The sequence below is a fragment of the Mobula birostris genome, chromosome 9 (assembly GCF_030028105.1).
Source record: "Mobula birostris isolate sMobBir1 chromosome 9, sMobBir1.hap1, whole genome shotgun sequence".
NCBI classification, from domain to species: domain Eukaryota; kingdom Metazoa; phylum Chordata; class Chondrichthyes; order Myliobatiformes; family Myliobatidae; genus Mobula; species Mobula birostris.
The window spans coordinates 150869609-150886721 of NC_092378.1; the positions used below are offsets into that span (position 1 = coordinate 150869609).

A 17113-nucleotide genomic window follows, 5' to 3' on the forward strand; every position below is an offset into this window, starting at 1 on the left:
GCTGCTACCACAGAATGTGATAGTGATAATAAACTGGAATCTGATGCATTACTTTCAACAGCCATATTTGTATCTCTGTGTAAAGTAATCATTACACTACCAACCACAGGCAAATTAAAATGGTGCCAGAAAGCAATGATGTTATCATATACAGTATGTGGCATACAAACATATCCTGGTTTCTGGATCTTTCAGATTGTATTGAAACAAATTTGATAATCTCACAAAACGCAGCCTATTTTGGAAGCTTTGGTAGCTTCTTCATTTGAAGAAGTACTCCTGCTATCAAGTTCTTGGGTAACTACTGTTTAAATGAGAAGTATGGCAGGCAACAGCAATGACTTCTGGATTTTCTAGGCATGTGTTAATATGAAACTCTAAATTGAGTTCTCTAAAACAATTTGCAAAGAGTTTAGACATGCCATCATACTGAACAAATTGTCTGACTTCCTGTGTGCTTTCAGTTGTGCATTCCAGTTAACTGACTACAACTCATCAAGATAACTTTGATAAATAATCTGGATAAGGCAAGCTTGCAATATATAAACAACATTGGATATTTTTTTGAAAACTATAAGACGTAGGAGCAGAATTAGGCCATTTGGCCCATCATTTGTAAACAGTGAAACAATTGAAAATGTGTTTGAACACTACAGCATTGAAATAATCAGTGAGGGATACCTGAAGTTAGACAGTCTGTTGTTAAACAGGAAGCTAATGCCACTGGAAGATTGATTCAGTCTTTCATGTCTCTACAGAATTTTGGGTTGTCTTTAGAAAAAAGACCTTTAGAGTTGGATTATTTTGTAAAAGTCAAGATGAAACAATCATGAATTTCATGAAAAAACTATAACTAGTTGTAGTGTTGCTTCAAGGCTGCTTTTCTGTGTATTGTTCTAGATTTCCTCCTTTTCATTCCTACAGTAGGCTCAGCTTCATGTAGGCTTTCAGAACAGCAGAGTATTTTCTGTAATATATTGAGGAACGGGAACCATTTTATTTTGGTGGATGTGACGTACAGACATGGGTTGAGAGCGACTGCTGGTGTCTATTATGTTCTTTTTGGCAGTCTGCTGAGTATGAGTATAAATCACAGTATAGAGACATTTGGCTATTGTATAGCTCCTTTAAAAGAGCCTTATAATTTCTCCCACCCCTGTAGTTTTTGTCCCAAAGCTTTCCAGGTTTTTCCTTTTCAATTATTTATTTCAATCCCGTTGAATGTTGAACCTGCCTCCACTACCCTTTTTTAGTATATTCTAGAACGCAGCATACATTTTAACACTACAAATTCTCTTCACTTTTGTTCTCTCTGACCTTGTCCCCAAGTTTTCTATCCTAGTTAAGTCTCCCCTTCTGTCTTATCAAAACCCCTCATAATTTTAACATTCAATAATGTCATTGTCAGCTTTTCTCATTTCCCCATGCAATGAGAATCCCTCATTGCAGCTAATCTCTCTTTGAAACATTTATTGAAATACAGTAATTGCTGTGTACTTGTCATCCATGGTCAGTATTATGTTATCTTTGCCTTTGAAACTTCCTTTAAAATTGTCAAATGTGCTTTATAATTGTAATGGAGTGCCCTCTAAGATGTTAAACTTTCGATACACACTTTATGTCTAGGGCTTGTAATATTTTCTGGATATGTTCCACTCTGTTGGAGGAAGGGTAAGTTTTCATTATACAATAAACCACAGTACTTTATTTTTCATGAGGCATTGAGTCACCTTGGATTTGTAGATGATACCAGCTTCATTTTGTAAATCGTTGACATTCAATATGTAAGATTTGCACTATAAGCGTAGACGTGGTGCTGCACAATTGTTGAGGTTGCTAAGTTTTTCATTTCACTCTGGGCATTAGAGTTAACAAGTATTTTTCATTTATTATGGGTGCTATATTGGACATCCCACCCTGCAAAAACTCATTTCAGGGAGGTAGCACCATCAATTTCCGGGAGAGGTGGGATGTCTGCAATAGAGTAGCTCCTTAGCAGCTAGCCAGCTAGTTTAAATAACGTTAGCTATGCTGATGAATGAATGACACCTGTTAAACTCATCTCAACGTGTCTTTTACAGTCTTAACCCACCATGGCCAATAGAAAAGTCACTGTTGCAAACGGTGCAGCGAGCAACACTGTCATTATTTTTGACCCCTATTAGGCAGGGGTACACTTTAGTGTAGTCTGGGGTGACGTACATTTTATATTTTTTTTTGGAACGCTCTGCCATGGCACGCTCTTGCTCTCTCTCTCATGGTCGCTTTCACGCGCTCTCTCTCGCTTGCATTCTCTCTCGCGCTCTCTCTTGCTTTCTTTCACTCTCAAAAAAATTGATTTCCGTGATATTGTGTATAATTTGCGGGCATCAGGGAGCCACTATTTATATGCGGGAGACTCCCGGAACTTCCGGGAGAGGTGGGATGTCTGCTATATGATAGATATGACAAGTCCAACTGTGTGACTGTCAATGTTAATAGTAGTTAAGAGTCAATATGGTGCTGTTGTAAGCATTACCTGCTCACAATGGATCACATATTTAAATGATATATATAATTCAATATTGTGGTAATTGTCTGTTGTGTGTGACGATGACAAAAAAATCTGGTGTGGGAGAGGTTTTAAAATGGAAAAGCCGTTAATGTAGATCTACTGTCACTACCTCGGAAGCCCAGTTCCAGTGGTACAAGTAATAGTCATAAACTGGGGTCTTCCTTGGTTGTAGTGGGTGACCATGATGTCTTCTGAGCCTTGTCATGCCTTGCCTCCGCTCTCAGTGGAGCGTTACAGAACTGCCTTTCTCACTGATGGATCTCACTGTAGATCGCATCTGCCCAATCCACCAGAGCTGACTTCACATGCTGGGGTGTATGGGGTGACCTTTGGTGAAGGGGCTTGTCATGCTCATTCTGGGACAGCTCACTCAGATCTCACCTGTGGCTCCAAGTCTTTGCATGAAACAGCCCAGGATACCAATATTTCTTGTTTTTTTTCCCCACTTCGGTTGTATTAATTATAAATAACCCTTGTCAGTTAAGTAAAGTTTAATGAACTAAATAACATCTCATCTTAAATTTCAGAGATTTTTAATAATTGACCTGATACGTAATTTGAAGTTAGTTTTAGATGTATACATTGAGTCCGTTTATTTGGAAAGGTACTATTTTACCAATGAAAAGGAACTAGTTGTGCATCTTCACTCCAAAACGTTTAAGAGCATCATTGGCTGAATCCTGTTGATTCCTTTACCTCTTTGAGAGGCTGCATTGGTGGTTCATGTCTGAAACTTATGTCAAGTTGTGCAGTGGGGAATGAAATTTAGTTGAGACGCAGTGATGCAGTTATGATAACAACAGATGGTTTTTTTGTCTCTGTAGTGATGAAAGTAGGGTATCTGTGTTGTTCTGCCCAAAAGTGCAATATCATAGACCCCACAATATCAAGCCTCTACTGCAATGGGCAAGTTGCCTTACTTGGTGACACTGTATTTTGCAAGGCTCTTGCTGTCCAGTTTTTTTTTTTTGCCTCCTCAGCACTCCTGGAGTCTCTTGTTATCTCTGCTGGCCAATTTCCATGACTAATACAAAGTAACTGTTAGTTTTCCGTCCTCTCATCTGTAAATCAACTATATTTTTTGATATTCATCAGTCAGTTGCAATTAGGCCTATAAAAATATGCTTTTTATTATGGAACACTGGAATATATTCATTTTCAAAAGCTGACTGCTGCATATGCTGTCAGTTTTCCTTTATATAGAAGGGTAGACTTATAGAGAAGTACAGCAGAGAAACAGGCCTGTTGACCCATCTAGTCCATACCTACTGCCATTTAAAACTGCCTACTCCCATCAAACTGCACTCAGACCATAGCCCTCCGTATCCCTACTATCCACATACCTATATAAACTTCTGTTAAACATTGAAAACGAGCTGGTATGCACTACTTGTGCTGGCAACTCATTCTACACTCTCACGGCCCTCTGAGTGAAGACATTTCCCCTTATGTTCCCCTTAAACTTCTCACCTTTCACCTTTAAGCCATAATGTTCAGTTGTAATCCCATCCAACCTCTGTGGGAAAAAGCCTGGTTGCACTTACCTAATCTATACCCCTCATAATTTTGTATACTTCTATCAAATCTCCTTTCAATCTTCTATGTTCTAAAGTTTACAGTCCTAATCTATTAAATCTTTCCTTGTACAACTGTGAGGAGTGCATCCAGCTGTAGCTTCTAACAATCTGTTACGGAGTTGGAGCTGGATGAATTCTGGATCATTTGGGAGGCTGAGGGGTTGATAGATAGGACATATACACCCAAGGTGCAGAACACAGGAAACTAGGTGAGATTGTCGTTAGGTCGCATCTGGAATTTCCAGTTGGCGGACGATTTCCATCCACGCCGCTCTGTCCCAACACTTGTCCACAACATCCCTAGTCTTGTCCAGCTTGGTCCAATCCTTGATGTTATCCAGCCACGTTGTTCTTTGCCTTCCTCTTCCGTTCTTTCCCTCCACCTTTCCATATAGCAAGTCTGACAGAATGTTATCTCTCTGCATAACGTGTCCACAGTAAGCAACTTTTAACTTCATAATCTTCTCCAGCAATATCCGCGGTCTATCAACTTCGGACAAAACCCTCTCATTTGAAACTTTCTGTACCCAGCTGATCTTCAACATTCATCGATAGCACCACATTTCAAAAGCATTAACTCGTTTCATGTCATCATTCTTCAGGGTCCATGTTTCTGATCCATACCTCAGCACTGACCATACGTAACACTCGAGGAAGCGGATTCTACTTTGGATGTCTACCTTCCGATTGCATAGTAGATCTTTTTGCTTCATGAAATGGGTCTTAGTCATACCTATTCTCCTTCTGATCTCAACTTCACATCTCCCGTCATCAGTCAGACAACTGCCAAGATAGTCAAACTTTCGCACCTGTTCAATGTCGTGTTCATTCACTTGTAACGATACCATCGTGAATGAGTCTTGAGTGTTTGTTTTGCTTACCACCATCGATTTTGTTTTCTTAGGGTTGATTTTAAGTCCGTAGTCAAGGCTTTTCTCATTCACTTTATTCAGCGTAATTTACAGTTCGCATTCGCTGTCAGCTAACAATGCAGTGTCATCCGCATACCTGACGTTATCCACCATCTGGCTTCCGATCGGAATACCTGTCTCCTGATCGTCGCATTCCCAAAAAATCCACTCTCTGTAGAGGTTGAACAAATCCGGTGATCCAACACAGCCTTGCCTTATGCCTCGTTTAGTACATCCCCATGGTAATAGCTCATTTTCTACCCTGACCGCTGCTTCCTGTTTCCAATACAAGTTCCTTATTTATCTGCACATTCTCCCATCCCAGATCGTACTTGTTCAGCACCTCTATTACTTTCTCGTGTCTTACTTTTTCAAAAGCCTTTTCATAGTCAATAAAGCATAAGTAGATGGTCTTTTGTGCCTCAATGTATCTCTCCATGATGTTTCTGATCGTAAATATTCCTTCCCTTGTTCCTGAGCCTTTACGAAAACCAAACTACGTTCCTCCAATTTCATCGCTGATTGTACCTTTCATTCTGCCAAACACTATTTTCAACAGTAGCTTGACGCAGTGAGACATTATGCTTATCATCCAGTGTTCATTACATTTTATTGTCCTTGGCTTTTTTGGTAAGGCGATAAATACCGATTTGAGAAAGTCCTCTGGAAGATTTCCTGTCATATAACTGTTGTTTAATATCGCTAAAAGGTTTGTTTTTCCCTTCGGACCAAGTGATTTCAGAATTTCAGTGGAAATCTTATCTTCACCGGCTGCCTTTTTGACTTTTGGACTCCAAATTGCACTTTCCATCTCTGACATCAATATTTTAGGTTGATTAGTCATTTGATTTAATTCTGGTAAATCCTCAATCCTGCTATCTTCAAATAATTCCTAGATGTACTCAACCCATCTGTCCATGATCTATTCTTTTACATAGCACAGATTACCATTACCATCTTCGATACACTCAGTTGATGGCATGATCCTCTTTAACTTCGTCATATCCTTTACCTTTTGGTGAAGGCCTCTATAATCATAACTTCGTTCATACTGCTTAATTTCTTTGTATTGTTATTCATTCAATTCTCTTTGGCTTCCTTGCATTTTTCTTTGAATCAAGTGGTGTAGGGTTTTGTATCGTTTATTATCCCGATGTTTTACTTCTTTCTTCAGTTAACTTTCTCAACTCATCGGTGAACAAAGGGTTATATCTTTTGCTCTTTTTCCAAAAACCCACAGTCTTTTCCGCAACTTCTATCACTGTTGTTTTAAACTCTTCCCAGATGTTCTCCATTGCCATGTTGCTACCCTTGTCATCTAAGACTGAAAATCTATTCTCCGTTTCGACCAAATATTTGATCTTTTTTGCTTCATCCGTAATGAGTAAATCAAAGTCTTATCTTATTTGATGGTTTGGCCTTTCTCATCTTCTTCAAACGCACACTTATGTCCAATACCACAGGGTTGTGATCTGTATAACAGTCAGCACCAGGGTACGTTTTCACCTGCTTCACTCCATTCCTGAACCGATTGGGTACTGAAATATAGTCAGCTTGGTTTTTTACTGAACCATCAGGACTGGTCCACGTGTACAGTCTCCATTTTGGCAGACTGTACCAGGTGTTTGCAATCATTAGTTTGTTAGTTTTTGCAAATTCAACCAGTCGTTCTCAGTGGTCGTTTCTTACCCCAAGCCTGAAGGGTCCTACAGTCAAAACTTCTCTTATGCTGCCAACTTTGGCATTAAAATCACCAAGAATCACAGTTACTTCATTGTTTTTAGTCTTTTTCATTAGATTTTCAACTCCTCCGTAGTTCATGTCAACTTCATCATCGTCATAGTCCATGGTTGGCATATAGGAATGAGGCTACCAGGTTATGATGTTAATGTCAAATGGTTTAGCCGAAATTTTAATCATCCATCACTCTTTCCTTAATGGATACACTGCCTTTGATAGTTCTCACTGTTTCCTTGTCTACCAAAATTCCAACTCCATGCTTATGTTCACTTCCTCCTGAATAGATCAGTTGGTATCCGTCATCCCTTTTGAGCCATCCCTCCCTCTGTCCATCTCATTTCACATAGCCTGAGTATGTTTATCTTCAGTCTTTTCATTTCCATAACCACATTTTCTAGTTTACCTCATATAAGAAGAGATCTAATATTCCACGTAGCTATCCTGACATGAGGTTTTCGCTTGATGACAACCCTGGTAGCCTCATTCCTACCATTGCCGGACGCGACTCCACTACTGTTATTCGTGGCTCTGTTAACGTCGTTGTTTTGATCCTTTATTGAGACTGACATATTGGGAGATCATGGACTTGGCAGGTTACAGCAGTGGTTTGCCTTTGTCTTCTGCCGGGTGAGTTTAAAGAGATCACTGCCTCTCTTCTTGGTAGATCATCTGCTTGCAAAGCAACTATCGTCTTCCGAGGTCGTAGCTCTTCTGCCTTCCCCACCAGTCTCCTGCTCCGTCCGCCGTTGGTCATCGCTCATAACCCCCAGCAAGGGACCCTTACTAGGTGCTACCGGCTGGTCAGCTGGACCTGGGGTGAATCACAAGGAAAGGATCGACCACACCCTTAGGCCAACTTAAGGCCCTGCTACATGGGTTTACTTGATACAAATACGAAAAATTAAAAATTAAAATGACAGCAAATAAAACTTCATTAATGAGGATAATGTGGGAGGATACCCGAGCTTCGCGGTGCTGCGCCAGCTCTTCTGGGTTGGCCCGGTGAACGCTCAAGTCATTGACGGTGCTGTCCCACTCTTTTTTGGAGGCCTGGACACTGGAAAGGCCACTCCCTGGCCCGGAGGGAGCCGAAGCCCGGCCCTGGCACATAGAGACACCCGCTGCCTGAGGCCAAGTAAAAGCGGGGCCTCTGCAACCTCGGTGCCATGCTTCCGCTTCACCCGTAGCACAGTGGCAGGGAGGCCCTAGGACAAAAAAGGAAGCATTAAGACTCTTGTCTAAGTGTGTGTGAGCTTCTTGTACTGCAGAACTATCCGAACGGCAGTGCCATTCACAACCAGCCCGAGAGCAACTCTCAAACCCCCAATCGCTCTGCTTCTGCACCCAATCCACTAGATGACAGGAAGGGGAAAGAGGTTAAGGAGCTAGTGCAGAGTACCCCTGTGGCCACCCCCTCAACAACCGGTATATCACTTTGGATACTGTTTGGGGGGTTGGGTGGAATGACCTAACAGAGGAAAGTCACAGTGGTCAGGTCTCTGGCCTTGAGCTTGCTTGTCACTCAGAGGAGGGAGGAAGAAGAGGCATGCTGTGGTGTTGGGGGATTTGCTAGTTAGGGGAACAAACAGAAGGCTTTGTGGATGAGAACGAGATTCCCAGATGGTATGTTGCCCCTGGGTGTCAGGTCCGGAGTATCTCTGATCGAGTCCATATCATTCTTAAGTGGGAGGGTGAACAGCCAAAAGTGGCCCATGTAGGTACCAAGGACAAGTGACAAGGTTCTGCATAGGGAGTTCAGGAAGTTGGATGCTAAGTTAAAGAGCAGGACCTCCAGGGTTGTAATCTTGGGATTGCTACCTATGCCACGTGCTAGTGAGGCCAGAACTAGAAAGGCTATGCAGTTTGACATGTGGCTAAGGGGTTAGTGTAGAAGGGAGGGCGTAAGGCTTTTGGTCATTGGTCTCTCTTTCAGGGAAGGGACGGTTTGCACCTGAACTGGAGGGGGACTAACATCCTAGCGGGAAAACTTGTTAATGCTGCACTGTGGGGTTTAAACTGGAATTGCAGGAGGATGGGAACCAGAGTGCCGGAAAAATTAGTGAAGAGTTTGTGGAGGCAGGTGTTGGTAAGATCACAGACAAAGTCCGGAATCAAAAGTTGAGCATGGTGTGACTACACCTGAGCTGCATGTATTTCAACACAAAAAAAAATCATAGGAAAGGTGGATAATAGTGCTGAAGGTGTGGTGGTTGGTTTACAAACAGGTGAGGTGTATTGAGGAAGGGCTGTTGATAGGGCAAAATTACAGTTAACAGGATGTGTTGCAACGTAAAAGGTGGACAAAGTCGAAAAGGGTGAATACAGGACAAACAGTATACAGAATAAGGTAGATGAACTTGCAGCACAGTTGCAGATTGACAGGTATGATGTGTAGGCATCACTAAATCATGACTGAAAGAAAGTTGTAGCTGGGAGCTTAATATCCAGGGATGCACATTGCATTGAAAGGTCAGGGAGAAAGGCAGAGGGGTGGTTGCTGTGTTGATTTTAAAAAAATCAAAACAAATCATTAGAATGGTGATATAAGATTGGAAGGTATTGATTCATTGTGGATAGAACTAAGGAACTGCAAGGGTAAAAATACCCTGATAGAAGTTGTATATTGGTCCCCAAACAGTAGAAAAGATGTGGCCTACAAATTACAAAGGAAGATAGAAAATGCATACTAAAAAGGCAATGTTACAATAGTCATGGGGGACTTCAATATGCAGGTAGATTGCGACAATCAGGTTGGTGCTGGATACCAAGAGGGGGAATTTCTAGAGTGCTGATGAAATGGCATTTTAAGCAGCTTTTGGTTGAACCCACTAGGGGATCAGCTATTCTTAATTGGGTGTTATGCAATGAACCACAATTGATTGAGAACTTTGAGGTAAAAGAACGATTACGGGCAAGTGATCATAATATCGAATTTGCCCTGAACTTTAAGAAGCTAAAGTCAGATGTATCAGTATTACAGTGGAGTAAAGGGAATTGCAGAGGCATGAAAGAGGAATTGGCCAGAATTGATTGGAAAAGAACACTGGCAGGTAAGACAGCAGAGCAGCAATGGCTGGAATTTCTGGAAGCAATTTGGAAGGGGCAGGATATGTACATCTCAAAGAAGCATTCCAAATGAAAGATGACACATCTTGCTAACGAGAAGTCAAGACAACATAAAAGCCAAAGAGTGGGCATATAATGGACCAAAATTTGGTGGAAAGTCAGAGGAGTGGGAAGCTTTTAAAATTCAACAGGGGCAATCTTTAAAAAAAAAGGCATTAAAATGGTAAAGATAGAATATGAAAGTAAGTTAGACAATAATATTAAAGAAGATACTAGTAGTTTCTTCAGATACATAAAGTGTAAAAGAGAGGCAAGAGTGGGTATTGGACTGCTGAAAAATGATGCTAGAGAGGTAGCAATGGGGGACAATGAAATGGCAGATAAATAAGTATTTTGCATCAGTCTTCACTGTGGACGGCACTAACAGAGTGGTGGAAATTCTAGGTGTCGGGTCATGAAGTGTGCGAAGTTACCATAACGAGGGAGAAGGTTCTTGGGAAACTGAAAGGTCTGAAGGTAGATAAGTTATCAGGACCAGATAGTGTACAGCCCAGGGTTTTGAAAGCAGTGTCTGAAGAGATTGTGGAGACATTAGTATTGATCTTTCAAGGATCATTAGATTCTGGGATGGTTCCAAAAGACTGAAAAATTACGAATGTCACTCTACTCTTCAAGAAAGGAGAGAGGTAGAAGAAAGGAAATTATAGGCCAATTAGTCTGACCTCAGTGGCTGGGAAGATGTTGGAGTCAATTATTAAGGATGAGGTCTCAGTGTACTTGGAGGCACATGATAAAATAGGCTGTAATCAGCATGGTTTCCTTGAGGAAAGATCTTGTCTGACAAATCTGTTGGCATTCTTTGAAGAAATAACAAGCAGAATAGATAATGGAGAATCAGTTGATGTTTCTTGGATTTTCGGAAGGCCTTGAACAAGGTGCCACACATGAGGCTGCTTAACAAATCATGAGCCCATGATATTACAGGAAAAATTCTAGTATAGATGAAGCAGTGTCTGATTGGCGGGAGGCAAAGACTGGGAATAAAGGGAGCCTTTTCTGGTTGACTGCCAGTGACTAGTGGTGTTCCACACGGTCTGTTGGGACTGATTCTTTATACATTATCTGTCAATAATTTGGTTAATGAAATTGATGGCTTTGTTGCACAGTTGGCAGATGATATGAAGATGAGTGAGGGGCACATAGCTTTGAGAAAGTAGAGAGGCTAAAGAAGGATTTTGATTAGGAGAATGGGCAAAGAAGTGGCAGGTGGAATACGGTGTTGGGAAGTCTATGGTCATGCACTTTGATAGAAATGAAAGGGTTAACTATATTTTAAAGGGAGAGAAAATATAAAAATCTGATGTGCAAAGTGACTTGGCAGTCCTTGTGTAGGATTCCCTAAAAGTTAATTTGTAGGTAGAGTTTGGTGAGGAAGGCAAATTTGTTTCAAGAGGACTAGAATATAAAAGCAAGGATGTAATGTTGAGACTTTATAAAGCACTGGTGAGGCCTCACTTGGAGTATTGTGAGCAATTTTGGGCCCCTTAGAAAGGCAGTGTGTTGTGTCTTTGAGCAAGGCACTTAACCTCACACTGCTCCAGTCCACCCAGCTGAAAATGAGTACTGGCAAATGCTGGGGGTTAACCTCGCGATATACTGGTGTCCTATCCGGGGGGTGGGGGGGGGGTGGAGTCTCATACTCTCAGTCACTTCATGCCACAGAAACCGGCATAAGCACCGGCCTGATGGGCCACGAGGCTCGGGACAGACTTTAACTTTTTATCTTAGAAAGGCTGTGCTGAAACTGGAGAGGGTTCAAAGGAGGCTCACAAAAATGTTTCCAGAATTGAATGGCTTGTCATATGAAAAACATTTGATGACTTTGCAACTGTAATCACTAAAATGTAGAAGAATGAGGGGTGACCTCATTGAAACCTATCATGGTGAAAGGCCTTGATAGAGTAGATATGGAGAGGATGTTTCCTGTGGTGACAGAGCCTCAGAATAGAGGGGTGTTCTCTTAGAATGGAGATGAGGAGGAATTTCTTTAGCCAGGTAATGGTAATCTATGAAATTCTTTGCCACAGGTAGCTGTGGAGGCCAAGCCTTTATGTATATTTAAGGCAGAGGTTGATAGATTCTTGATTGGTCAGGGCATGAAGGAATACAGGGAGAAGGCAGGAGATTGGGGTTGAGAGGAAAAATGGATGAGCCATAATGAAATGGTGGAACAGAGTCAATGGGCCAAATGGCCTAATTCTGCTCCAATATCTTGTGATCTTATGGTCTTCTATAGCTCCATAAACATGGTCATACCTTTCTTATTTATCATTTCCACCCATAAAATCTCACTAGTCAAGTTCTCCAGTCGAGGGCTCTGAGTTCATTGCCCTTGCGCCCTAAATGCTGCCTCAGATATGTCGATGACACCTTTGTGGTGTGGACTCCAGACACTTCAACAGTACCACGACCGCCTGAACAGTATACATTGAAAAACATTCAATTTACAATGAAGAATGGTTGCCTCCCATTTCTGGACATTCCAATATTACAGAAACTGGACAGTAGCCTCAGACATGGCGTCTGTTGGTAACCTCACATGGACTTATACCTCAACGATAACAACGACCATCATGCCTCCCAATGCAGAGCGGTTCTTTCTACTTTGATTAGCTGTGCAAAAACTATTTCAGAACCGGAGAGTTTCCCTGAGGAAATAAGATGATTATACATGACGTTCCTACAGAATGGCTGCAAGGTGAAGGAAATCACCTTAAAAGGGACGACGGTAAAACCAGGAAACCTAACAATGAAGAGGAACCTGTCACTATGATCTGTCTTCCCTATATTTCAAAGATTTATTTGTTATCAAAACATTTCCATAGTTTCTGGAAGGGCAGCCAAGATCCTGAAGAAATAACAGATGAATACAATCCACAAACCCATAAGGAAACTAAAATCAGAGATTACCTGGGACTCAGGTCAGGAGTCCCTGTGAATGTGGAGGAGCATATATTGGCCAGTTGGGACACATGGTGGAAACCCGTATTAAGGAGCACAAGGAGATGTATGTATTTGGGTTACCCAGAGAAATCGGCGGTAGCAGAACACTGCATTCGCAATGGTGCTTGACTTGGCCGGCACAAAACTACTGTGCCGCAGCAAAGGCTTTTGGGACCGCCTGGTGAAGGAAGCTATTGAAATAAAACTAGAGGTAAAGACAAAGGTCTTGTTCTCAGCAAGAACAGGAATTCAATTGTAAACAAGATGGGAGAGGGGAAACCTAATTGGATGAGGACTAACCAGTCAGGAGGGTCTGACTACAGCAGTATAAATGCCACTGGACTAGACGTGCCCAGGCATAATCCCTGATGACAATGGCAGGGTTTGTCATCAGAATGTCAGTTATAATTTATACCCTTATCCAGCTGGAAGCCCGCTGAGTTTATTCGTCACGTAAGCTGGGAAAGCACTAGATCTTTTTTTTTTAACCTCTCTACAACCCCTTTAGACTCGCAAATAATCCAGAGTTCATCCAGTTCCAGCACCAACTCCTTAACACGGATTGTTAGAAGCTGCAGCTGAATGCACTTTGCACAGTTGTAGTCATCAGGGACACTGAAGGTCTTCCTATCTTCCCATATCCTGCAAGAGGAGCATTGCATATTCCTGTCTGGCATCTCTACTACCCTAAATGAGCAGATATAAAGAAGGGAAGGAAATAAAACTTAGAGTTTTTCTTTTCTTTCTCCAACTGAAGCCTTGAAGAGCTAAAGCCTCAAGATCACTACTCTGACTCTGTCCACTCAGACAACCGCTGCTGCACTTGCCCCTGCCTTCCTTTAATGTACTCTTGCTAATCAATCCCAAATGCAGATTGATCACTAGCCAGAGATGCTGGCACGATCTGCTGCTGCCTTTTTCTATTCGGGCAGTAGACCTGAGTGAAATCCCCCTCCTCTCAAACTTTAAGCATCTCGATCAGTTGCTGGTCAAAGTTCAATTTACACTACTGCTGCCTTTGCCTTCTACTCTGGCAAAGGATCTAGGGTCAGCTATCCAAAGGAAACTGCTGCTAAGTTGTGCAAAGATATTTATTTTATTTGATGGACAAAATGGAAGTAAATCCCAGAGTTTTGGTTTGAAAATTACAGCACAAACCAAAGTAGTAAGCCATGGTAGTTGTGCTTGATTGAGATGGTATAGTAATCATGTCAAGGACATATTGAGCTGTCTTCAGTTTTAATCTCCTAGAAAGACAAATATCAGATATTACAATTTGTACTAGTTAATGAGGGCATGGTTTTAAAAATGCTTCCTTAGAGTGTAAAAATCTAGATGCTTCCCCAGTTTGATTTTAAACTGGACCCAGGCTTGCCTGTTTCTTTTGGCTTTAATTATCAATACACATGGTGCTGCACTTTGATAGCTTTATAATTTCATGGAAATGTTGGAAATTATCAGATAACCTTATTTGGCCTCATGGGTGAAAAAGCAGTTTCAATCTATAATTAAAGGATTGAAAATTCTGGGCCTGCAGAAAGGAGAAGAGTACCACATGTTTAAGATGTGTCCATGATCACTTGATTTCCAATAACTTTGAAATCCTCTCAGATCTAGATTTTTCCCATTTAATGATATTGAACTGGTTTCAGATGGACCTCTGTAATATTTGAAAGCTGCACAACAAACTTCTCATCAACCTTCAAGAAAGATTTAATTTGTGTTTTTTGGCAATGAAGTTGCAGGTTTCTCTGATGTAGCAGGCTGTATATATAGCATAGCAATTCCTTTAATTTGCCAATTTTTCTGAGAAATCAGCCAATTGTGTGAATCATTTATTTTGTAACTCTAAATAAAATGGAAGTTTTCTCAAACACAGCTGTGCTCAACATTAGAAACAGTTCTAAGCACAGACTCTGTGATCAAGCAATCTATCTCAGCAGCTAAATACGGTGGAGTTCTAACACCATTACCTCACCCTACATTTCAAAAGGGCAATCACCACACGTTTCATAAGTGTTACAGCTCCTACACAAGTAATGCAGCCCAAGCTCATGCAGAAAAGGGAGATTGTTCTGATATAAAGGGAGGGAGTTATTACTTTAGAAAGTCACTAATGAAACTATTTGAAAAGGCAAAAAGGTGAAGGGTTATCAGGAACTTCTAACAAGGAAAAGGCAATTGCTTTCTCTTTTTGAACTGCTTTCTTCTGCTACTGTATTAATAATTTGTCTTTCCCTAACAGCGCCCCCCCCCCCCCCCGGCAATTTGTGCATTCACTCTCGGGAACTAATACAGAGCGTTAATCTGCTTTATTAATTTGGCAGTCAGAAATGAGTGTGTTGTGTTGAAGCAAAACTACGACATTCTCTGGGTTGGTGTGCTATCTATTTTTTTTTCTTAATTTTGTTAATTGAAGTGGTCCAAATATGTTTAGTCTTTAAAGTCTTTATCCTCTTTGCATACACAATGAATCTCTGTGTACCTGATTACTTTCACAATGCACAATAATTGTGCTGGCTGCTGAACAGAATTACATTGAAAGGTTTTGAAGCAATTTAATTAGGAAAAACAACATTCCATTTAAATTACTCCAGTGTTCTGCACGGCAGCTAAAGATGAACTGAATCACAATTGGTTCAGACAAGTTTTAGTTTGACCAATATGTTTATCAACTAGAATTTATAGATAATAACAGACAAAAAAACTACTGGCAGAATCAAGAAGAAAAAGTTGAGCCTGAGTTGAATTAGAAGTTCATCTCCCAGTCTAGCTTCCCTCGTGCTGGGCTATTGCAGCAGTAGTAAATTAGAAGTGGACTGCATGATTTAAGATTTTGTAGTTGAAGTATTTTTTTTAGTGTTGTGCATCTGTGATAATGGAAATAAGCACCTTGTAATTTTCTTTGGTTTAGCACAGCTCCTGCACGGAGTATGAGCATCCTGAATCTTGCAGAGAGGTCAAACGTTGCCCTACCTCCTCCAGATTATGAATCGATGCCAGTTAGACATCACAAGGAAACAACATTCCATTCTTACAGTGGTGCCCCAACTAGAGGAATTCTACCTCAGCCAGACAATACAAACTCAGTAAGTACCTATCAGAGGCCAATGTTGTTTAAATGCCAATGATTTCTGCAGCAGGATGTTCTTGTTTCTAGGACTGGTGTTATTTATTTTTATATGTATGTGTTTTAGTTGAGCAGCAAGCAAAACTAGATAATTTACTGTCCACTGCAGGAGATTTGGGGGATGTCAGAGGTAGGTATTTTAGAGTAGTGGAACACACTGCAGGGTGGTGGTAGAGGCAGATATATTAAGGACATTTAAGAGAGTCTTAGATAGGCATATGAATGAAAGAAAAACAGGGCTATATGAGTGAGAATGGTTAGATTAAACTTGGAGTAGGTTAAAGAACTGGCACCACATCGTGGGTTGAAAGGCATGTACTGTGCTGTTATGTTTTATAAAGGGAGGTAAATTTATTGTTTTGTCTCAATGATGGTGCTTCCACCTCAAGTCTTGTATTTGGGTTAGAGTTAGAATTCCACTCTTTCAATATATTTCTCATTGTAAGGTATGATGAATAAACAGTAAATATATATGAGTTATTGACTTTCCAGAATAAACCTATTGACTTGAGTGTGCTTGAGCATGAATTGCTACAAGTTAACTTGCAGGAATGCAATTAATTGGAAAGACCAATTCCAAGAGGATGAATAGTTTATACTGAACCCAAGTAAAATGATATGTTGAATATTGTAGATGAGTCTTGTCTCTCTACCCAAGGAAGGACATACTTGAGATAGAATGGAGTAGAGTTCACCAGATTGATTTCTTAGACAAGTAGTTTGTTATCAGAGGAGGGATCAAATTAATTGAGTTAAAAGTTCTTGACTTTAGAGCAATGAGAGATGATTTTATTAAAGGTAGAAAGCCAAGTGTGAAGTTGCTGTTTCCTCTTGTCTAGGATCCCTAGAGCCAGTATCACTCTGAACATAAGGAGTCAGCTATTCAGCATGCATGTGAGAAAGTTCTTTATCTGGCAGCTAGTGAATCTTTGGAATGCTGATGATACTTGAGGATTGTGGATACTGAATATATTGAAGACAAACCTGCAGCAACTTAGATAACATAGGCACAGACACAAGAGATTCTGCAGGTACTGGAAATCCAAAGCAACACACAAAATGCTGCAGGAACTCGGCAGGTCAGGCAGCATCTATGGAGGAATAAATAGTCGATGTTTCAGACCAAGACCCT

The 17113-nt window shown here is 40.9% G+C and overlaps 1 protein-coding gene across 2 annotated transcripts in view; it reads left to right on the top strand.

Annotated features, from left to right (window-relative positions):
* Positions 1-17113, top strand: part of LOC140203191 (BAR/IMD domain-containing adapter protein 2-like 1) — a 148658-nt gene that overhangs the window by 97721 nt on the left and 33824 nt on the right. Inside the window, exon 12 of one of the 2 annotated variants that reach the window (XM_072269115.1) lies at positions 15766-15940. In XM_072269115.1, coding sequence (XP_072125216.1) covers positions 15766-15940 — 175 coding nt within the window. Of the gene's footprint in view, positions 1-15765; positions 15941-17113 lie in introns of those variants that run through there. The other variant, XM_072269116.1, reaches the window with a different exon arrangement.